The 25714-nt window shown below is 46.0% G+C and overlaps 1 protein-coding gene across 1 annotated transcript; it reads left to right on the forward strand.

Annotated features, from left to right (window-relative positions):
• Positions 1-446: 446 nt before the first annotated feature.
• Positions 447-25187, forward strand: LOC123453154. Its single transcript, XM_045129925.1, has 3 exons — positions 447-648; positions 3466-3563; positions 24888-25187. The coding sequence occupies exons 1-3, from the start codon at positions 447-449 to the stop codon at positions 25185-25187; spliced, it is 600 nt and encodes a 199-aa protein (XP_044985860.1).
• The last annotated feature ends 527 nt before the right edge of the window (positions 25188-25714 follow it).

Here is a 25714-nt window from a genome sequence, read left to right on the forward strand (position 1 = left end):
CGTCCTCTTTGGAGTTGCCCTTGGCTGCCGGCGATGCATACGGAATGAAGTTGGGGGGGTTATCGAAATGGATAACAACGGCAGCGAATTAATTATTGTGGTTTAATTAGGTGACCAGGACATGAAACCGCACATGGGAGGAGACTACATGCCCGCCCAGTCTACGGCTGACCAATCTAGCTCAGGACCGTGATGGCGCCCTCGGGGGCCATGAATTATTGACAATTGCTTATAACTTAACCTAATCACCTTTCTCCACCGCGAGCTGCCTGATTACTCGCGCGCTCTCCTCTATATATAGCGGGATACTGCCATCTGTGCGACTAGATCACCATCTTCGCCTGTCTCTCTCGAGCCTTTTGCCGATAGGAAAGCAGACAAACGCACAAGAAGCACACGCCACCGCGCGACTCGTTGGTGCGCCGGCCAGGCCTAACCCACTAGCGATGGCGGCGGCTGAGTGGTGGTGCTGGCCGCTGCCAACGTGGCTGGGCTCCGGCACCGCGTGGTTCGTAGTCCTCAACCTCGTCGTGGGCGCCATCTTCGCCCTGTCCTCCCGTGCACAGCCGCAGCCGCAGTCGCAGCCGCCGTGCCGCGGCGGGAGCGGCAGCCGGATCACCCGCAGGGCCTCATCGGCGGTGCTGCAGATGCAAAACTACAATTCCACATGACGGCCGAATTAGTCCTTAGGTTCGACGTAGCGCAAGAGAACAGGCGTCTTTCAGACGTAGAGTTTGACCTTAAAAACCTACTCAAGCTACGTATGCTTGGCCTCGCCGCGGTGGAGCGTGCACGACGGCGACAGGCATCTAGACTCACATGGCTGCGGCTCGGCGACGCGGGAACAAAATTCTTCCACATCAAGATGAGAGCAAGAAGGCGCAAGAATTTCATCCACACCTTAAAAGCTGACGACGGCATAGCTACGACACACCAGCACAAAGAAGAAGTCGTCTATAGGCATTTCAACAAAGGGTTAGGGAAGAAAGCTACCTGCACCGTCACAATAGACTGGGCTTCATTAGATCTACCATCAGTTTAGGGGAGAGGTTTAGACAACCCATTCACCGAAGGGGAAGTGTGGGACGCGGTCAAGGCATCACCTTCGGAGAAGGCGCCGGGACCGAATGGTTTCACGGGGACTTTCTTCAAAGCGTGTTGACCTCAAATTAAGGACGACGTTATGCAGGCTTTTCATAGTTTCTACCACCTGACTAACGGAGACTTCTCCAAGCTTAACTCCGCCATGATAGTTCTTCTGCCAAAAAAGGGAGGAGCCTCCGAGGTGCAGGACTACAGGCCGATAAATCTAATTCACTCGATCTCCAAGCTTATAGCTAAGGTCCTCTCGAGAAGGCTAGCTACGGTAATCGACAGCATAATCTAGCCAGCACAATCAGCTTTCTTGTGTGCCAAGTCAACGCAAGACAGTTTCCTCTACGTACAAAATGCCGTTAGATCTCTCCATCGAAAGAAGACCCCCGCGCTACTGCAAAAGCTAGACATCGCAAAAGCTTTCGACAACGTCTCCTGGGAATACCTATTAGAACTGCTGCAGCACCTAGGGTTTCCAGCAAGATGGCGGGACTGGATAGCGCTCCTCTTTAGCTCTGCGTCGTCTGCAGTCATGCTAAATGGCTCTGCGGGCAGACCTATCTGGCACAAAAGGGGCCTACGACAGGGAGACCCGCTGTCCCCTCTCTTATTCATCCTAGCCATCGACACCATGCACAGGCTCCTGTGTAGAGCCACCGAGATGAACATGCTCCAGCCACTGCCGGGTAGAGATATCTCGCTACGGCTCAGCCTCTATGCGGATGATGCCGTCATTTTCGCAAACCCCATACGGGAAGAAATCGACTTGATTATGGGCATCCTAAGAGACTTCGGAAACGCCACGGGTCTTCATATCAACCCTGCCAAGTCTATTGTCTCGGCAATACGCTGTGAAGACATAGACCTAGACGCTGTGCTTGCAGCTTTCGGAGGAGAGAGGGTAGGTTTCCCAGTGAGATATCTAGGACTACCACTCACCCTTGATAGGATCTGATTGGTACACATTCAATTCATCCTAGATAGGATTAGGGCTAAACTAGCAGGATGGAAAGGGAAGCTACTGAACATCGCAGGGAGACGGGTACTAGTTCGCAGCGTACTCACCGCGCTACCAACTTTCGCCATATCTGTCCTGCGAGCGCCCAAAAAATTTCTCGACGAGATAGACAAGGTTAGGTGCCGCTTCCTATGGGCACACGAAGAAGAAATCAGCGGAGGAAAATGCAAAGTTAGCTGGCCAATAGTATGCTCTCCAACGGAGAGCGGTGGGCTAGGAGTGCTGGATATGAATCGCTTCTCCAGAGCGCTTCGGCTAAGATGGCTATGGCTGTCCTGGACAAGTCCACAAAGGCCATGGAACGGCATGCAGCTGCCATGCGACGACGATGAGAGAGCTCTTTTCAGCGCCTCCATGACAGTTACCCTGGGAGATGGGGCCACGGCCTCCTTCTGGAACTACCCCTGGACAGGTTCGGGGGCGCTAAAGACGGCATACCCGACGCTTTTCAGGCACTCACGTAGAAAAAATAGGTCTGTAAAAGAGGCGCTACAAGGCAACACATGGATAGCCGACCTTGCGCACGGAGATACCACGCACCTTTGGGAGGATGTCCTCCGCCTGCACAGGTGGATTCAGGACACAAACGTCCAGCTCATAGAGCACTCAAGTGACAAAATCAAATGGAGACATGAGGCCTCGGGGATTTACACTGCTAACTCGGCATACAAAGCGCAATTCCTAGGCAGCACATGATCAGAAATTAGCAAGTTTATATGGGAAACTTGGGCACCGCAAAGACTCAAGATATTCATATGGCTGCTGGCAAAAAATAGGCTATGGTGCAACGACAGATTGCAAAGGAGGGGATGGCAAAACGGTTACTTCTGCCAGCTATGCCTCAGAAATCTAGAATCAGCAGCTCATCTTTTCTGGGAATGCAACTTGGGAACAATAGTATGGATGGAGGCGGCATCTCGCATCGGATGTGCCTCACTAAGCCCAACAATTTGGACACACAAAAAATCCACCAGAGAGATCATTTCCAAGATGATAAGCAAGGCAAGACCGGAGTACAGAAAAGGCACCAGAACAATGACCGTGCTGATCCTGTCAGAAATTTGGAAGGAAAGAAATGAGTGCACTTGTAGAAACAAAACAACCAGAGCAGCAAATATATCCACCTCCATCACAACAACGCTTGAGTTTTGGAGGCAAGCAGGAGCAGTTTTCCTTCAGCACCCGTTTGGGGAAATAATATGAGGAGTCCGGCGGCTGTACCATGCTACCTTTTTTCCACTTCTTTTTGGGAAGCTTTTCCTGTTATGTATTTTAATCTTTTGATCAGCCCCCCCCTATTTGTATTCCCGCCCTGCTATCTGCTATTCCAATATATGCCAGCCATCAGCTGGATCTTTCAAAAAAAAACATCTTCTCATTTCCATCCTCGTGTTTCCACCACATCGCAGAGCCGAGCCCGTCACCTTGCGCGAAACATGTAACGTTTAAGATGTGATCCTATCCTCAGTTTGGCACGAGGGCCTCGTCAGGGCTATAAGCGCATCTCGTCGTTTCGCAAGAATGGATATCGTTACAAGTACATGTACTGAAAAGATGAGATATATGGAATTGGCTTACACTCGCCACAAGCTACATCAGAGTCACATTAGTACAATACATAATCATCATGAAGAAGAGCAGAGTCTGACTACGGACGAAAACAAACGATAAAAGAAGAACGACGTCCATCCTTGCTATCCCAGGCTGCCGGCCTGGAACCCATCCTAGATCGATGAAGAAGAGGAAGAAGAAACAACTCCAAATGAACAATCAACGCGCTTGCGTCGAGTAACCTTTACATGTACCTGCAACTGGTGTCGTAGTAATCTGTGAGCCACAAGAGACTCAGCAATCTCATTTCCAAAGGTATCAAGACTAGCAAAGCTTAATAGGTGAGGTAAGATTAAGTAGTGAGGTTGTAGCAGCGGCTAAGCATCTATGAGGTGGCTAACTTACGAGTACAAGAATAATAGGGGGGTGATATACGCATAACGGACGTGAACTACTGATGATCAAATGAATGATCCTGAACACCTACTTACGTCAGGCATAACCCCACCGTGTCCTCGATCGGAGAAGGACTCACGAAAGAGATAGTCACGGTTACACACTAAGTTCGCAAGTTTTAATTAAATTAACTTTAAGTTGTCTAGAACCAGTGTTAAACAAAGTATCCACGTTGCCACATAACTGCGGGCACGGCTTTCCGAAAGATTTAACCCTGCAGGGGTGCTCCAACTAATCCATCAAAAGTTATCACAAGCCGCATAGAAATCCTCGATCACGAAACTCGCGATCTCGTCGGACTCCTTAGTGGAAAACCTCAACTCTGAGATTACCCAAACCATCACCGGAATCCCGATGCACAAGACATTCGTCAAAGGTAAAACTAATCCAGCAATGCCGCCCGGCGTGTCGACGATCCCGATAGGAGCCGCGTATCTCGTTCTCAGGACACGACGGATAAGCACAACGTACGGTGGCCTGATAGACATCTCCCGAGTTGCCCTGGGTTGGCCCCGCAAACGGCTCTAGTTTTGGACCAGCACCATCAGCACTGCCCCCCCTGTAATATGTAGAATTACTCCTCGGGTTCATGACGCCCTATGCTTTCAATATTAACAAAATTATTATGTTGGGCAAATGTAGTACCAATGTTGGGCCTTGCCAGACCAGCTTTAATCTAAAACGAATTATCAAGGGAGTCCCCATAAGAACCCGGCCCGATCGTGTTAGGAGCGCTCAAATATGGAACATAACACCGGTAGCTGAAACTAAGGGGGCAAAGGTGGAACAAAACACCAGGCTAGAAAGGCCAAGCCTTCCACATTTTACCAAGTATATAGGTGCATTAAATTAAATTGCATTTAATAGGGTGATATAACAAGGAACCCATGTTAACACATGGAAGCAACTGCACCTGCAGCTAGCAACACTATCACATGGTAAAGCAAGCGGTAACATAGCCAATCAGTGGTTTGCGAGGTTGTGAACAGGTTGAAGGTTTCATGGCAATGTTAGGAGGGTGATATTTAACAGGTGGTAGGCAACGAGACAATAACGATAGAAACGGTAACACTAGCATGGCAATGATAGTAATTGTATCTGGGGAAATGGTCATCTTGCCTGATGTCCCGCTTGGAAGAAGAATGACTCCGTGAAGCAGACAAACCGATGTAGTCGACCGGGTCCTCACAACCTGACACGCTTGCGGAACTCTATCGAGACGAAGCAAACCAGAAACACAAATCAACACACGATATTCACCACACGATGCACAACACATATGATGCATGAATGGCTGAATACATGCAAGTCACGGCATGTCAATTCACAACAACCAAATACTATACATTAAGTGAAGTTCAATATGCAACGAGTTGCATATTGACGAAACTCCACATGCGAGTTATTTAGTTCGATCCTGATTAGGTACACGGTAATATTAAATGTGGTTACACATGGAAAGAGGTGAAGCGTAATTAAACTAGCTATCTAGACATTTTAAATGAGGTCGGAAATGACTTATAGCACCTCCGAGATGACCTCATACGTCAATTTGTAATTCTGTTCGAATCTGAACGAACCCTTTTAAATAGTTGTTATACAGCAAAATAAATAGGTTCACGTGATTCTACGCATCATTACAAGCAAGTTACACCTAGAGAACATCTCCAACGGAGCTACGGATCAAAAGATACAAGCACCGCAAGATATGATGGCATGAATGCAAAATGTGTGCACGACAGTCACGAGCATATCAACACACACAACCAGCAAGATAATATGAAACTACACGAGATTCTAAGCAAGTTTCATATAGGACATGGTCAAAACGGAGCAACGGTTCAATAACTACGAGCAAAACAAGAAATCATTATAATCTGCCAAAATCAGCCACATAGCATTTTCTACACCCCACAACTACGAGCTACGCAAATCTAAAATGCACAACCAAGGCATGAGAAGATAGAGGGAAAGAAGCACTACAACCTATAATTAGCAACACCTAGCATGGAAGCATGGAACACTAGGAAAAGAAGTCACAAAATGGCATCTCACACACTGTTTCAGACTTAGTGAAAACCACAGTTTATGAAAGTGCAGTTTTCGATCTCAAGGCATATTGACTGCAGCAAAACCATAAGCTACATGACTCCAAATGGCATGAAAATTCACAGCATGCTAGAGAATCCTAAAGTCTACAACTAACTCCATTGCATCAACCTCAAAAGAGCTACAGAACACCAGATAAACTCATGCAAAGACAGCAACAAAATATAACATATCTCAGACTTAGAAATATTTCAGCATCTCTAAAACAACACTATTTCCTAGCAAATAAAGAACAAACAAACCACACCGAAACATGGATTTCTATTGCAACCAAAAATACCATGGGCTAGACTAAACATCCAAGAGCAACTCTCTAGTTGACAACTTAATCATATCCAGCACGTAATAAAACCCACAAAATAAACAAAAGGGCATCATGGCAAATATCACGTGAACAAACTTTCTCGAAAGCTAAAACTAAATGCATAGTTAAATTCTATGGATTTTTCTACGCCGGAAACATATATAACATGAGGGGTTGCAACACAAGAATATCGCCACATGTATATGCAAGATAATATGCTAAACACGGTATAGCAGCTAGCTACGGAATCCTACATGCAAAAATACCAAGAACTACTCTAAAATACATGGCCAAAGGGTTCCTAAAACATGAGCATTTTATCTACGGGGTTCGAGCAATCCGGACAAGCACGAAAAAAACATACGGAACAAATCCTATTGGGACAGCATGCAAAACTAGGCATTCGACACGTCAAACTAAATCGAACATGCATGCAAGTTGCAAATTCATAATCTACGCGAAATTCTACACACGATACATATATAACTCGCCTCGATACGACATACGGTCGAAAACCTACGAACGTTTTAATATCTAATAATTCCTGAGACTAAATATTCGCAGAAATATCCTAAATACTAACGGGCCGAATCTGGTGGGCGCAACATTGCTAAAATGCGCCACGGGTACGGGATAGAGGGCAAGAGCTCACCTTGGGCCGGCCTGGAGGGAGGAGGCCGAGGCAGTTCGAGGAGGAGGCGGCCCACGTGGGAGGTCGGCCCACGTGGCACGAGGGCGCTGCTCGGTCCGTTGGTGAGGCTGGGCCTGGAGGCGCCTGGTACTCGGCCGCTGGAGGCGCTGCGGGAGGCCGGCCCAGGCGGGGTCAACGGCGCCTGGAGGACGCTGGTCGGGGCCTTCGTGCTCCTCCAGCACGAGGCCGTAGCAGCACAGGCTCGGGGGCGCAGGGGAGCACCGACGAGGCTGGGACGCGGGGGAGAGGCGGATCCGGCGGGGCGTCCTCGGATCTGGTCGTCGGAGGCCGGCGGGGCGGCGAGCACGGGAGGAGGTGCGGTCCATGGTGCGGCAGCTTCTTGTAGGCTGACAGTTGTGAGAGGGGAAGGTTAGAGAGAACTGGGGCATGGGGAACGGAGGGATGGGGGCGCAGGTACCGGTCTGGTGGTCGGCGGCGGCGGCGGGTCACGGGAGGCGCGGGTCCGGCAACGGGAGGCGGCCGGCTCGCGGCACTAGGGGCGCAGGAGCACGGGCAGTTGCTGGCATCGGCTGATCCGGGCCCGGATGGGCTTGGGCGGGCTCCTATCGGGCTCCGCGGGCCGGCGGCTACTGGTGGGAGGAGAGAGGAGGTGGGAGTGGCTGGCTGGAGTTGGTGGGGCGTGGATCCCAAGGTGTACTAGGGTTAGGGTTAGATTAGGAAGGGGAGGATGTCTATTTATAGACACGGGGCTAGGGTTATCCGAATCCGGCCCCGTTTCTGCCCACGCGATCGGAATCGAACGAACTCGAACGCGGGGTCGGCTAAGTGACCGTGTAGAGTAGGCTAGACGGGGAAGAGAGGGAAACAGTGCAGTGCGGCAACGCGATTTTTAAAACACCGAAAAACGTCCGACGATAGACCGAATACGGTGCCGCTACGGTTTACCGTTCGGGTACCAGACGAACTCCGATTGCGACGAAATTTGGCAGGCGGCCTAGCTACAACTAATTAAGACTGCACGCCAAGTTTCAACCCAATCAGATAATATTTTACACACACTTTTAAAAATAGGCTTTGACGTTGCCACGGGCGCGTGCGAGTGCGGTAGGGCTCAGAACGGACAACACGACGAGAACCGACAACTAACAGCGGACGCAAGTTTTTGAAAACTGATGGCAACGGGATGCCTATGCAATGCTGATGATGCGCATGATGCGATGATGATGCGGCAAATAAAAATAACCACACGCCAAAAACGGAAATAAAGGGGAATCTTCTGGAACTGCGGTCTCGGGCTGTCACAACTCTCCTACATTACAAGAGGATCTCGACCCGAAATCCAAGAATGAACGGGGAAGATGATGAGAAAGGAAGAGGTAAAAACTTAGTTGCTTCTTTGACAAACGAGTGAAACCAACGATCCTTGAAGGTTGCAAAGAGATGAGGAATGATATGAGAAACAAGCAAGAATTCACGGAAAATTTCGGCAGCACTTCGGTAGGAAAATGGGACAAAAATTCGATAAGATGGGAGAATTAGACAATATTCATAACAAACAACTAAATAGAACAAGGGAACGCCATGATCTTGATAGAACAACATGATTGACCCAAAAGAGCAACATCACAACAACTCTGGACCAAGAGAATATAAACTAGATCTTGGAAAGAGGGAATGAAGAAGAAAATGAGAACTACTACCACAAGAATCTTGAAGAACACCTTGAGAATGGATTGAAATCTTGATGAACCACCATGAAGGACCTCCGTATACAAATGAATGAAGCAAGATATGAAGGTAGAAAAGAATAAGACTATGACGTTGCCAAGATTTAGATGAAGCTTCACAAAGAGATACTTAAGAGAACTTGGAACTCCGGAAAAGAAAGATAAGCACAAACTGAAGAAATCTTCAACGAAGCACCGGTAAGAAAGCAAGGAAAATGGATACCAAGAATGCATGGAGACACACGAAAATGAAGAGATCATGATCCACCTGAGATAAAAAAAACTTGAACAAGACACCAAAATAATTGAGAGACGAACCAAGGGACAACAATTGAGAAGAATTGAGGATGAAAGCTGAAAGCTAAGAACAAAGAATCTTCTGAAATGATGGCCTTCGGAGGATCGAAAAATGAACACAACATAGAATGCACCGGATAGCAAGAAAAAGATTCTCGAGATTGGAAACAATTAAAATGATGGCACAAAACTAAAATGATGAATCTCCAAGATAATGAACCAAGATTTGAGAGAAACACTCCTTCGGTCTTGAAGCTGAAAATGATGAGGAGAACACCACCAATAATAACTGAGACACTCTAGAATAAAGAAGAATGAAAGGTTCAGCCAAATAAAGAATTAATTCGAATAGACCTTGGAGAAGGGATATGACTGGTGAGATTCATACTTACGTCATAGTTGAAAAGAATAAGAGAACTCCAGAAAGATTACAAGAGCCAGAGAAGATCCTCGGAAAAGCATGTGGGTTATGGGCCCACTCAACGAAACCACCGTTGAAAAGATTGCTTAGAAAGAGAGATATTGCATCGGTATCAAGAAAGCTTGACGAGGTTAGCACCTCAAAACAATTGAAAGAAGTGAAAATAAGAAACTTCTGAGATATCTTCAACACTCCAGATAGAAAAGAGAGGATTGACAACAAGAAGACTTGATAAGAATTTCCAACATAGGAAAGAATTACAAGGATGAATAGGATATGATGAACACGGATAACTGAATTGAATTCACCGGAAAGATAACAAGATTGTATAAAGATGAACATGAAGCTCCTGAGAATCTTCACAATGAATCACCGGCTACGAAAGGAAGAAGAGATAGTGGAAGCAACAATGAAATGAAATGCACTTGGATGAAATCCAATCACTCAAGAAAAGGGCGGGATGGCGGGAAAAACAAAGATAACTTGGGACAGATGAGATGAACCCCGAAAAGAAAAGAGAGATTGATCTTGCAAAATTGGAGAGGATAGAATTCACTTGAAGAGAAGCACACCGGTTGAAAAAGGATTGATATGACAACTCTGATTGACAAGGATTGAAAAGACACTTTGATTGAGCAAAAGAATTAATGAGCATTCCCATAGAAATATGAGAACAGCTCTTGGAAAGATATGAAATCACCATTTGACATCGAAGCAACTCGAATTACCATATTCCAACAAAACAAGGGGTGAGGCTTATGAAACAAGCCAGAACAAATTCATGAGAGAAATTTATGTTCGATATTTTCGTGGACAGGATCGCACGAGCTCGAACCTTACACTAGCCATCCTGTGCAAGGCAGTGCACACGACATACGAAGCGTCCCTGAGTCGTAGCAAGCTACAAGGACTCTTTAAGACACAACGAGAACCGCTGTAAGTCGACCGTGAACAAACGAATCCACTAGATGTCGAACCCCAACCTAACATCATGCATTTGTTGGAAGATTGTCCTATAAGTAACTACTTGAATTCCCACCTAAGAACTCCCGAAATTTCTGGTCATGCAATCTGGTCCACGGATACAAGGAGTAATATATCACTCAACTCCTATACTAACCCGTCCAGTGTATCACATCCGTCAACACATAACCAGAATCTCGGACCTTCATCTACTACAAACCCTCGTGATCACAACGATACAAAGTATGGCAATACTCCCGAACAATATGCACCAGTACTGGGGATATTGGGGTTATCTCGCCACTACTAGTATTGAAGCAATTACGAACATCCTTCGTTCTGAGATACTAAGAAATCTGAATGATGGCGGTGTGCTCGAGAATCCCATGGAGCTCAACTCCCCGGACGAGATCAAGTCAGACAGGAGGCACCAAGATAGAACTCCGTCACATTGGCATCATATAGATTCCAAAAATATCCGCGTGATCCTAAAACAAATTGAGTGAGAAGAGGAGTAGAATTAAATTATTACGTCAAGATTCCTCACCAGAGCATAGAAGAGGAGAAAAAAAGAATCCTACTCTCCGATATATAACTAGACTCAAAGTAGTTTTTCACTAGACTCGACTCGACCAAGTTCGATCAATCAAGGGGGCTCCTAGGTCGGTACTGCTCTGATACCAACTTGTAACGCCCAAGATGCGATCCTATCCTCAATTTGGCATGAGGGCCTCGTCGAGGATAGAAGCGCATCTCGTCGTTTCGCAAGAATGGATATCGTTACAAGTACATGTACTGAAAAGATGAGATATATGGAATTGGCTTACACTCGCCACAAGCTACATCAGAGTCACATCAATACAATACATAATCATCATGAAGAAGAGCAGGGTCCGACTACGGACGAAAACAAACGAGAAAAGAGGAACGACGTCCATCCTTGCTATCCCAGGCTGCCGGCCTGGAACCCGTCCTAGATCGATGAAGAAGAGGAAGAAGAAGCAACTCCAAATGAACAATCAACGCGCTCGTGTCAAGTAACCTTTACCTATACCTGCAACTGGTGTTGTAGTAATCTGTGAGCCACAGGGGACTCAGCAATCTCATTTCCAAAGGTATCAAGACTAGCAAAGCTTAATAGGTGAGGTATGGTTAAGTGATGAGGTTGCAGCAGCGGCTAAGCATATATGAGGTGGCTAACTTACGAGTACAAGAATAAGAGGGGGGTTGATCTACGCATAACGAACGTGAACTACTGATGATCAAATGAATGATCCTGAACACCTACTTACGTCAGGCATAACCCCACCATGTCCTCGATCGGAGAAGGACTCACGAAAGAGACAGTCACGGTTACACAATCAGTTGGCAAGTTTTAATTAAATTAACTTCAAGTTGTCTAGAACCAGTGTTAAACAAAGTATCCACGTTGCCACATAACCGTGGACATGGCTTTCCAGAAGATTCAACCCTGCAGGGGTGCTCCAACTAATCCATCACAAATTACCACAAGGCGCATAGAAATCCTCGATCACGAAACTCGCGATCTCGTCGGACTCCTTAGTGGAAAACCTCAACTCTGAGATTACCCAAAGCATCACCGGAATCCCGATGCACAAGACATTCGTCAAAGGTAAAACTAATCCAGCAAGGCCGCCCGGTGTGTTGACGATCCTGATAGGAGCCGTGTATCTCTTTCTCAGGACACGACAGATAAGCACATCGTACGGTGGCCTGATAGACATCTCCCGAGTTGTCCCGGGTAGGCCCCGCAAACGGCTCTAGTTTTGGACCAGAACCATCAGCACTGGCCCCCCTGTAATATGTAGAATTACTCATCGGGTTCATGACGCCCTATGCTTTCAATATTAACACAATTATTATGTTGAGAAAATGTAGTACCAATGTTGGGCCTTGCGAGACCAGCTTTAATCTAAAACGAATTATCAAGGGGGTCCCCATAACAACCCCGATCGTGTTAGGAGCGCTCAAATATGGAACATAACACCTGTAGCCGAAACTAAGGGGGCAAAGGTGGAACAAAACACCAGGCTAGAAAGGCCAAGCCTTCCACCTTTTACCAAGTATATAGGTGCATTAAATTAAATAGCATTTAATAGGGTGATATAACAAGGAACCCATGTTAACACATGGAAGCAACTGCACCTGCAACTAGCAACGCTATCACATGGTAAAGCAAGCGGTAACATAGCCAATCAGTGGTTTGCTAGGTTGTGAACAGGTTGAAGGTTTCATGGCAATGTTGGGAGGCTGATATTTAACAGGTGGTAGGCAACGAGACAATAAGGATAGAAACGGTAAAACTAGCATGGCAATGATAGTAATGGTATCTGGGGAAATGGTCATCTTGCCTGAGATCCCGCTTGGAAGAAGAATGACTCCGTGAAGCAGACGAACCGATGTAGTCGAACGGGTCCTCACAATCCGACACGCTTGCGGAACTCTATCGAGACGAAGCAAACCGGAAACACAAATTAACACACGATATTCACCACATGATGTACAACACATATGATGCATGAACGGCTGAATACATGTAAGTCACGGCATGTCAATTCACAACAACCAAATACTACACATTAAGTGAAGTTCAATATGCAACGAGTTGCATATTGACGAAACACCACATACGAGTTATTTAGTTCGATCCCGATTAGGTACACGGCAATATTAATTGTGGTTACACATGGCAAGAGGTGAAGCGTAATTAGACTACCTATCTAGACATTTTAAATGAGGTCGGAAATGACTTATAGCACCTCCGAGATGACCTCATACGTTAATTTGTAATTCTGTCCAGATCTGAACTAACCCTTTTAAATAGTTGTTAAACAGCAAACTAAATAGGTTCACGTGATTCTACGCGTCGTTACAAGCAAGTTACACCTAGAGAACATCTCCAACGGAGCTACGGATCAAAAGATACAAGCACCTCAAGATATGATGGCATGAATGCAAAATGTGTGCAATGACAATCACGAGCATCTCAAAACACACAACTAGCAAGATAATATGAAACTACGCGAGATTCTAAGCAAGTTTTATATAGGACACGATCAAAACGGAGCAATGGTTGAACAACTACGAGCAAAACAAGAAATCACTACAATATGCCAAAATCAGCCACATAGCATTTTCTACACCCCACAACTACGAGCTATGCAAATCTAAAATGCACAACCAAGGCATGAGACGGTAGTGGGAAAGAAGCACTACAACATACAACTAACAACACCTAGCATGGAAGCATGGAACCCTAGGAAAAGAAGTCACAAAATGGCATCTCACACACTGGTTCAGACTTAGTGAAAACCACAGTTTATGAAAGTGCAGTTTTTGATCTGAAGGCATATTGACAGCAGCAAAACCATAAGCTACAGGACTCCAAATGGCATGAAAATTCACAGCATGCTAGAGAATCCTAAAGTCTACAACTAACTCCATTGCATCAACCTCAAAAGAGCTACAGAACACTAGATAAACTCATGCAAAGACAGCAACAAAATATAACAGATCTCTAAAACAACACTATTTCCTAGCAAGTAAAGAACAAAAAACCACACCGAAACATGGATTTCTATTCCAACCAAAAATACCATGGGCTAGAATAAACATCCAAGAGCAACTCTCTAGTTGACAACTTAATCATATCCAGCACCGAATAAAACCCACAAAATAAACAAAATGGCATCATGGCAAATATCACGCAAACAAACTTGCTCAAAAGCTAAAACTAAATGCACAGTTAAATTCTATGGATTTTTCTATCCCGGAAACATATATAACATGAGGGGTTGCAACGCAAGAATATCGCCACACGTATATTCGAGATAATATCCTAAACATGGTATAGCAAACTAGCTACGGAATCCTACATGCAAAAATACCAATGACTACTCTAAAATACATGGCAAAAGGGTTCCTAAAATATGAGTATTTTATCTGCGGGGTTCGAGCAATCCGGACACGCATGAAAAAAAAATACGGAACAAATCCAATTGGGACAGCACGCAAAACTAGGCATTCGGCACATCAAACTAAATCAAACATGCATGCAAGTTGCAAATTCGTAATCTACGCGAAATTCTACACGCGATACATATACAACTCGCCTCGATCTGGCATACGGTTTAAATCCTACGAACGTTTCAATATCTAATCATTCCTAAGATTAAATATTCGCAGAAATATCGTAAATACTAATGGGCCGAATCTGGTGAGTGCAACATTGCTAAAACGCGGCACAGGCGCGGGATAGAGGGCAAGAGCTCACCTTGGGCCGGCTTGGAGGGAGGAGGCCGAGGCAGTTGGAGGAGGAGGCGGCCCACATGCGAGGCCTGTTGGGGAATGTCGCATGGGAAACAAAAAATTTCCTACGCACACGCAATACCTATCATGGTGATGTTCATCTACGAGATGAGATTTCCGATCTACGTACCCTTGTAGATCGCACAGCAGAAGCGTTAATAAACGCGGTTGATGTAGTGGAATGTCCTCACGTCCCTCGATCCGTCCCACGATCTGCTCCGATCTAGTGCCGAACGGACGGCACCTCCGCGTTCAGCACACGTACAGCTCGACGATGATCTCGGCCTTTTTGATCCAGCAAGAGAGACGGAGAGGTAGATGAGTTCTCCGGCAGCATGACGGTGCTCCGAAGGTTGGTGGTGATCTAATATCAGCAGGGCTCCCCCGAGCTCCGCAGAAACGCGATCTAGAGGAAAAACCGTGGAGATATGTGGTCGTGCTGCCGTGGCAAAGTTGTCTCAAATCAGCCCTAAAACCTCCGTATATATAGGTGGGAGGGGAGGGGCCTTGCCTTGGGGCTCAAGGAGCACCAAGAGGTTCGACCAAACTAAGGGGGAGAGTCCTCCCCTTCCAATCCTAGTCCAACTAGGATTGGAAGGTGGAGTCCTTCTCCAATTTCCCCCTTCCCCTTTTTTTTCTTTTCTCTTTGATTTTTCTTTCTCCTCCGCATAGGTCTTCTTGTGCTGTCCCACCAGCCCACTAAGGGCTGGTGTGGCACCCCTAAGGCCTATGGGCTTCCCCCGGCTGGGCTTGCCCCCCCCCCCCGATGAACATCCGGAACCCATTCCTCATTCCCGGTACATTCCCGGTAACTCCAAAAACCTTCCGGTAATCAAATGAGGTCATCCTATATATCAATCTTCGTCTCCAGACCATTCCGGAAAACCTCGTGATGTCTGTGATCTCATCCGGGACTTCGAACAACATTCGGTAACCAACCATATAACTCAAATACGCATAAAACAACATCGAACCTTAAGTGTGCAAACCCTCCGGGTTCGAGAACTATGTAGACATGACCCGAGGGACTCCTCGGTCAATATCGAATAGTGAGACCTGGATGCCCATATTTGATCCTACATATTCTACGAAGATCTTATCGTTCGAACCTCAGTTCCAAGGATTCATATAATCCCGTATGTCATTCCCTTTGTCCTTCTGTATGTTACTTGCCCGAGATTCGATCGTCAGTATCCGCATACCTATTTCAATCTCGTTTACCGGAAAGTCTCTTTACTCGTTCCGTAATACAAGATCCCGTGACTTACACTAAGTCACATTGCTTGCAAGGCTTGTGTGTGATGTTGTATTACCAAGTGGGCCCCGAGATACCTCTCCGTCACACGGAGTGACAAATCCCAGTCTTGATCCATACTAACTCAACGGACACCTTCGAAGATACCTATAGAGCATCTTTATAGTCACCCAGTTACGTTGCAACGTTTGATACACACAAGGTATTCCTCCGGTGCCAGTGAGTTATATGATCTCATGGTCATAGGAATAAATACTTGACACGCAGAAAAACAGTAGCAACAAAATGACACGATCAACATGCTACGTTCATTAGTTTGGGTCTAGTCCATCACATGATTCTCCTAATGATGTGATCCCGTTATCAAGTGACAACACTTTCCTATGGTCAGGAAACCTTGACCATCTTTGATCAACGAGCTAGTCAACTAGAGGCTTACTAGGGACAGTGTTTTGTCTATGTATCCACACAAGTATTGTGTTTCCAATCAATACAATTATAGCATGGATAATAAACTATTATCATGAACAAAGAAATATAATAATAACTAATTTATTATTGCCTCTAGGGCATATTTCCAACAGTCTCCCACTTGCACTAGAGTCAATAATCTAGTTCACATCACCATGTGATTCTAACGAATCTAACACCCATATAGTTTTGTGGTCTAATCACGTCTTGCTCGTGAGAGAGGTTTTAGTCAACGGTTCTGAAACTTTCAGATCCATGTGTTCTTTACAAATATTTATGTCATTTTATAGATGTTGCTACTACGTGCTATTCGGAAATACTCCAAATATCTACTCTACTATACGAATCCGTTTCACTACTCATAGTTATTCGGATTAGTGTCAAAGCTTGCATCGACGTAACCCTTTACGACGAACTCTTTAACCACCTCCATAATCGAGAAAAATTCCTTAGTCCATTAGTTACTAAGGATAACTTTGACCGCTGCTAGTGATTCAATCATGGATCACTCTCTTTACCTCTCAACAGACTTGAGGCAAGGCACACATCAGGTGCGGTACTCAGCATGGCATACTTCAGATTCTACGGCCAAGGCATAGAAGACGACATTCGTCTATTCTCTTTATTCTGACGGGGTCGAGTTTTGAGTCTTACTCAAATTCACACCTTACAACACAACCAAGAACTCCTTCTTTGCTGATCTATTTTGAACTACTTCAAAACTTTGTCAAGGCATGCATCTTGTTGAAACTTCTATTAAGCGTTTCGATCTATCTCCATAGATCTTGATGCTCAACGTTCAAGTAGTGCAATCCAGGTATTCCTTTGAAAAACTCCTTTCAAACAGCCTTGTATGCTTTACAGAAATTCTACATTACTTCTGATTCACAATATGTCAACCACATATACTTATCAGAAATTCTATAGTGCTCCCACCCACTTCTTTGGAAATACAAGTTTCTCATAAACCTTGTACAAACCCAAAATCTTTGATCATCTCATCAAAGTGTATATTCCAACTCCGAGATGCTTGCACCAGTCCATTGAAGGATTGCTGGAGCTTGCATACTTTCTAGTATCCTTAGGATCGACAAAACCTTCTGGTTGTATCACATACAATTTTTCCTCAAGGAAAACGTCGAGAAAACAATGTTTTGACATCCCATGTGCAATATTTCATAAATAATGCAGCAACTACTAACATAATTCTAATAGACTTTTAGCATCTCTACGAGTGAGAAAGTCTCATCATAGTCAACTATTTGATCTTGTCGGAAACATCTTTGCGACAAGTCGAGCTTTTCTTAATAGTGACTTATCACCATCACCGTCTGTCTTCCTTTTAAAGATCTATTTTTACTTAATAGTCTTACTACCATCAAGCAGTTCCTCCAAAGTCTACACTTTGTTTTATACATGGATCCTCTCTCGGATTTCATGGCCTCCAGCCATTTGTCGGAATCCGGGCCCACCATTGCTTCTCCATAACTCGTAGGTTCATTGTTGTTCAACAACATGACCTCCAAGACAGGGTTACCGTACCACTCTGCATTAGTACGCGACCTTGTCGACCTACGAGGTCTGTAGTAACTTGATCTGATGCTCAATGATCACTATCATCAGCTTCCATTTCAATTGGTGTAGGCGCCACAGGAACAACTTCCTGCGCCCTACTACACACTGGTTGAAGTGATGGTTTAATAGCCTCATCAAGTTCCACCACTCTCCCACTCAATTCTTTCGAGAGAAACCTTTCCTCGAGAAAGGATCCGTTTCTAGAAACAAACACTTTGCTTCCGGATCTGAGATAGGAGATGTATCCAACTGTCTTGGATATCCTATGAAGATGCATTTATCCGCTTTGGGTTCGAGCTTATCAGACTGAAACGTTTTCACATAAGTGTCGCAGCCCCAAACTTTCAAGAAACGATAGATTAGATTTCTCTAAACCTCAATCTATATGGTGTCATCTCAACGGAATTACGCGGTGCCCTATTTAAAGTGAATGCGGTTTTCTCTAATGCATAACCCATAAACGATAGTGGTAATTCGATAAGAGACATCATAGTATGCACCATATCAAATATGGTGTGGCTATGACGTTCAGACACATCATCACACTATGGTGTTCCAGGTGGCATGAACTACGAAACAATTTCCACATTGTCTTAACTGTGTACCAAAACTCGCAACTCAGATATTCATCTCTATGATCATATCGTAGACAGTTTATCCTCTTGTTACGATGAACTTCGCTCTGAAATTGCCTTGAACTTTTCAATATTTCAGACTTGTGATTCATCAAGTTAATACTCCTGTATCTACTCAAATCGTCGTTGAAGTAAGAACATAACGATATCCACTGCGTGCCTTAGCACTCATTGGACTGCACACATCAAAAATGCATTGCTCCCTACAAGTTACTCTCTTGTTTCACGTGGCATGTTTTGCATGTCTCAAGTGATTCAAAATCAAGCGAGTCCAAATGATCCATCTCTATGGAGTTTTTTCATGCATTTCTACCAATAGGTATGGTTTGCATGTCTCAAACGTTTCAAAAATGAGTGAGTACAAAGATCCATCAGCATGGAGCTTCTACATGCATTTTATACCAACATGACTCAAGTGGCAGTGCCACAACTAAGTGGTACTATCATTATTACTTTGTATCTTTTTGGCACTAATATTATGAACATGTGTAACACTACGACCGAGATTCAGTAAACCATTGAGGGTAATTATTCAAGCAAATAGAGCAACTATTATTCTCTTTAAATGAATAATCGTATTGCAATAAACACGATCCAATCATGTTCATGCTCAACGCAAACACCAAATAATAATTATTTAGGTTTTACCACCAATCCCGATGATAGAGGGAGCGTGCGACGTTTGATCACATCAACCTTGGAAACACTTCCAATACTTATCGTCACCTTGCCTTTAGCTAGTCTTCGTTTATACCGTAGCTTTCATTTCGTGTTACTAATCACTTAGCAACCAAACCGGTATCCAATACCCCCGCGCTACTAGGAGTACTAGTAAAGTACACATCAACATCATGTATATCAAATATACTTCTTTCGATTTTGCCAGCCTTCTTATCTACCAAGTATCTAGAGTTGCTCCACCTCAGTGACCGTTCCCCTCATAACAGAAGCACTTAGTCTCGGGCTTGGGTTTAATCTTGGGTCTCTTCATTAGTGCAGCAACTGTTTTGCCGTTTCATGAAGTATCCCTTCTGGCCCTTGCCTTTCTCGAAACTTAGTGGTTTTACCAACCATCAACTATTGATGCTCCTTCTTGATTTCTACTTTCGCAGTGTCAAAACATCGTGAATCGCTCAAGGATCATTGTATCTATCCTTGATATGTTATAGTTCATGACGAAGCTATCACAGCTTGGTGGCAGTGACTTTGGAGAACCATCACTATCTCATCTGGAAGATTAACTCCCACTTGATTCAACTGATTGTCGTAATCAGACAATCTGAGCACACGCTCAACGATTGAGCTTTTCTCCTTTACTTCATGGACAAAGAATCTTGTTGGAGGTCTCATACCTCTTAACAAGGGCACAAGCATGAAATCACAATTTCATCTCTTTAGAACATCTCTTATGTTCCGTGACGTTTCAAAACGTCTTCGGCGCCTTGCTTCTAAGCCATTAAGTATTTTGTACTGAACTATCGCGTAGTCATCAGAAACGTGTATGTCAGATGTTCATAACATCCACAGATGATGCCTCGAGGTATAGCACACCGAGTGGTGCAATAAGGACATAAGCCTTCTGCGCAGCAATGAGGACAATCCTCAGTTTTACAGACTCAGTCCGCAAAGTTTGCTACTATCAACTTTCCACTAAATTTTCTCTAGGAACATAAAAAATAGTTGAGCTATAGCGCAAGCTACATCGTAATTCGCAAAGACCATTAGACTATGTTCATGACAATTAGTTCAATTAATCATATTACTTAAGAACTCCCACTCAAAAAGTACATCTCTCTAGTCATTTGAGTGGTACATGATCCAAATCCACTATCTCAAGTCCGATCATCACGTGAGTCGAGAATAGTTTCAGTGGTAAGCATCTCTATGCTAATCATATCAACTCTATGATTCATGCTCGACCTTTCGGTCTCTTGTGTTCCAAGGCCATGTCTGCACATGCTAGGCTCGTCAAGTTTAACCCGAGTGATCCGCGTGTGCAACTGTTTTGCACCCGTTGTATGTGAACGTTGAGTCTATCACACCCGATCATCACGTGGTGTCTCGAAACGAAGAACTGTCGCAATGGTGCACAGTCGGGGAGAACACAATTTCGTCTTGAAATTTTAGTGAGAGATCACCTCATAATGCTACCGTCGTTCTAAGCAAGATAAGGTGCATAAAGGATTAACATCACATGCAATTCATAAGTGACATGATATGGCCATCATCATGTGCTTCTAGATCTCCATCACCAAAGCACCGGCACGATCTACTTGTCACCGGCGTCACACCATGATCTCCATCATCATGATCTCCATCAACGTGTCGCCATCAGGGTTGTCGTGCTACTCATGCTATTACTACTAAAGCTACATCCTAGCAATATAGTAAACGCATCTGCAAGCACAAACGTTAGTTTAAAGACAACCCTATGGTTCCTGCCGGTTGTCATACAATCGACGTGCAAGTCGATATTAACTATTACAACATGATCATCTCATACATCCAATATATCACATCACGTCGTTGGCCATATCACATCACAAACATACCCTGCAAAAACAAGTTAGACGCCCTCTAATTGTTGTTGCGTGTTTTACGTGGTGACCATGGGTATCTAGTAGGATCACATCTTACTTACGCAAACACCACAACGGAGATATATGAATTGCTATTTAACCTCATCCAAGGACCTCCTCGGTCAAATCCGATTCAACTAAAGTTGGAGAAACCGACACTCGCCAGTCATCTTTGAGCAACGGAGTTGCTCGTAGCGATGAAACCAGTCTCTCGTAAGCGTACGAGTAATGTCGGTCCGAGACGCTTCGATCCAACAATACCGTAGAATCAATAAAAGACTAAGGAGGGCAGCAAATCGCACATCACCGCCCACAAAAACTTTTGTGTTCAACTCGAGAAGACATCTACGCATGAACCTAGCTCATGATGCCATCGTTGGGGAACGTCGCATGGGAAACAAAAAATTTCCTACTCACACACAATACCTATCATGGTGATGTTCATCTACGAGAGGAGATTTCCGATCTACGTACCCTTGTAGATCGCACAGCAAAATCGTTAATAAACGCGGTTGATGTAGTGGAACGTCCTCACGTCCCGCGAACCGTCCCACGAACCGTCCCGCGATCCGTCCTACGATTCGCTCCGATCTAGTGCCGAACGGACGGCACCTCTGCGTTCAGCACACGTACAGCTCGACGATGATCTCGGCCTTCTTGATCCAGCAACAGAGACGGAGAGGTAGATGAGTTCTCCAACAGCGTGACGGCGCTCCGGAGGTTGGTGGTGATCTAATCTCAGCAGGGCTCCGCCCGAGCTCCGTAGAAACGCGATCTAGAGGAAAACCGTGGAGGTATGTGGTCGGGTTGCCGTGGCAAAGTTGTATCAAATCAGCCCTAAAACCTCCGTATATAGAGGTGGGAGGGGAGGGGAATTTCCTTGGGGCTCAAGGAGCCCCAAGGGGTTCGGCCGAACAAAGGGGGAGAGTCCTCCCCTTCCAATCCTTGTCCAACTAGGATTGGAAGGTGGAGTCCTTCTCCACTTTCCCACATCCCCTATTTTTCTTTTCTCTTTGATTTTTATTTCCCTTGCGCATAGGGCTTCTTGGGCTGTCCCACCAGCCCACTAAGGGCTGGTGTGGCACCCCTAAGGCCTATGGGCTTCCCCCGGGTGGGCTTGCCCCCCCCCCCTCCCCGATGAACATCCGGAACCCATTCGTCATTCCCGGTACATTCTCGGTAACTCCGAAAACCTTCCGGTAATCAAATGAGGTCATCCTATATATCAATATTCGTCTCCGGACCATTCTGGAAACCCTCGTGACGTCCGTGATCTCATCCCGGACTCCGAACAACATTCGGTAACCAACCATATAACTCAAATACGCATAAAACAACATCGAACCTTAAGTGTGCAGACCCTGCGGGTTCGAGAACTATGTAGACATGACCCGAGGGACTCCTCGGTCAATATCCAATAGCGGGACTTGGATGCCCATATTGGATCCTACATATTCTACGAAGATCTTATCATTTGAAACTCAGTGCCAAGGATTCATATAATCCCGTATGTCATTCCCTTTGTCCTTCGGTATGTTACTTGCCCGAGATTCGATCGTCAGTATCCGCATACCTATTTCAATCTCGTTTACCGGTAAGTCTCTTTACTCGTTCCGTAATACAAGATCTCGTGACTTACACTAAGTCACATTGCTTGCAAGGCTTGTGTGTGATGTTGTATTACCGAGTGGGCCCCGAGAAACCTCTCCGTCACACGGAGTGACAAATCCCAGTCTTGATTGATACTAACTCAACGGACACCTTCGGAGATACCTGTAGAGCATCTTTATAGTCACCCAGTTACGTTGCGACGTTTGATACACACAAGGTATTCCTCCGGTGCCAGTGAGTTATATGATCTCATGGTCATAGGAATAAATACTTGACACGTAGAAACACAGTGGCAACAAAATGGCACGATCAACATGCTACGTTCATTAGTTTGGGTCTAGTCCATCACATGATTCTCCAAATGATGCGATCCCATTATCAAGTGACAACACTTGCCTATGGTCAGGGAACCTTGACCATCTTTGATCAACGAGCTAGTCAACTGGAGGCTTACTTGGGACAGTGTTTTGTCTATGTATCCACACAAGTATTGTGTTTCCAATCAATATATTTATAGCATGGATAATAAACGATTATCATGAACAAAGACATATAATAATAACTAATTTATTATTGCCTCTAGGGCATATTTCCAACAAGGCCGGCCCACGTGGCACGAGGGCGTTGCTCGGTCCGCTGGCGAGACTGGGCATGGAGGGGCCTAGTACTGGGCCGCTGGAGGCGCTACGGGAGGCCGGCCCAGGCGGGGTCAACTACGCCTGGAGGACGCTGGTCGGGGCCTTCGTGCTCCTCGAGTATGAGGCTGTAGCAGCACAAGCTTGGGGGCGCACGGGAGCACCGACGAGGCTGGGATGCAGGGGAGAGGCGGACCCGGCGGGGCGTCCTCGGATCTGGCCGTCGGAGGTCGGTGGGGCGGCAAGCACGGGAGGAGGTGCGGTCCATGGCGCGGTTTCTTCCTGTAGGCTGACAGTTGCGAGAGGGGAAGGTTAGAGAGAACTAGGGCATGGGGAACGAAGGGATGGGGGCGCAGGTACCGGTCTGGTGGTCGCCGGCGGCGGCAGCTCGCCGGAGGCGTTGGTCTGGCGATGGGAGGCGGTCGGCGCGCGGCACGAGGGGCGCGGGAGCACGGGCAATTGCTGGCATGGGCTGATCCGGGCCCGAATGGGCTCGGGCGGGCTCCAATCGGGCTCCGCGGGCCAGCGGCTGCTAGTGGGAGGAGAGAGGAGGTGGGAGTGGCTGGCTGGGGTTGGTGGGGTGCGGATCCCGAGGTGGACTAGGGTTAGGGTTAGATTAGGAAGGGGAGGCTGTCTATTTATAGACACGGGGCTAGGGTTATCCGAATCTGGCCCCCTTTCTGCCCACGCGATCGGAATCGAAAGAACTTGAACGCGGGGTCGGCTAAGTGACCGTGTAGAGTAGGCTAGCCGAGAAAGAGAGGGAACCGGTGCGGTGCGGCAACGCGATTTTTAAAACACCGAAAAAACGTCCGACGATAGACCGAATACGATGCCGCTACGGTCGACCGTTCGGGTACCAGACGGACTCCGATTGCGACGAAATTTGGCAGGCGGCCTAGCTACAACTAATTAAGACCGCACGCCATGTTTCAACTCAATCGGAAAATATCTTATACACACTTTTAAAAACAGGCTTTGACGATGACGCGGGCGCGTGCGAGTGCGGTCGGGCTCAGAACGGACAACGACAAGAACCACCAACTAACAACGGGCGCAAGTTTTTCAAAACTGGCGGCAACGGAATGTCGATGCAATGCTGATGGTGCGCATGATGCGATGATGATGCGGCAAATAAAAATAACCACACGCCAAAAACGAAAATAAAGGAAAATCTTCTGAAACGTCGATCTCGGGTTGTCACAAAACAGAAGACGCGGGGACGCCGCGTCCACTACAGCCACAATCGACGGTAGAGGAGGGCGACATGGAGGACCATAACTCGATGAGCATGGACGAGGCATACGCGCTCGCCCTGGCGGGGCAGCAGCGGGCGCTGCCGACGGAGGGGGAGGCGGCGAGGTCCGAGGTGGACGCCAAGGCGGAAGAGTTCATCCAGGGGTTCAAGGAGGACCTCACGCAGCAGCGCCTCAAATCCATCTTCAACTACACCCAGATGCTCAAGCTCCGCGTTGCCGCCGGCCGGCCAGCTGCCGCTCCGTGATTGGCTCACGTGATCGTTGAAAGTTCACATAAATCCAGCTACGACTTACTAAGGCTTTGAGTCGTTGTCCCGGTCGTCGCCGCCATTGATTCACATGTTCATTTATTCATTTGATTTCTTTATTACAGAGAATTGTTTCGTCTGGTTGTTTAAAAGGGAGAGCTGTACTTTTCGAGTTGCTTGCTCTCGTCTACATAGGCTTTTTGGTTGTTGGTTCCGTTTGTGTAGATTTTTTTTTTCACATGACCGTTTGTGCAGATTGCTTGTACTTGGTTTCCTTTTATTAGTTTGCTTTGCATGCAGTGTTCTTTTGTTGTAAGTACCCTTGTTGTAAAGGTATCTTGCAGACCCACAAACCTCTTACAATGGTTCAGGTTGTGTGATTCGGATCGTTCGAAACCAACCAACACGGTTCTGTATCGGTCCACGAGACGTTCGAACGCGATTTCTTTCATAAATCAAAGATAAACGTAGAAAGGTTTGCGAAAGTCGCAACACGAGAAATATCGATATTCGCCACTCATGGC

This window comes from Hordeum vulgare, chromosome 5H, assembly GCF_904849725.1.
Source record: "Hordeum vulgare subsp. vulgare chromosome 5H, MorexV3_pseudomolecules_assembly, whole genome shotgun sequence".
Taxonomy (NCBI): Eukaryota; Viridiplantae; Streptophyta; class Magnoliopsida; order Poales; family Poaceae; genus Hordeum; species Hordeum vulgare.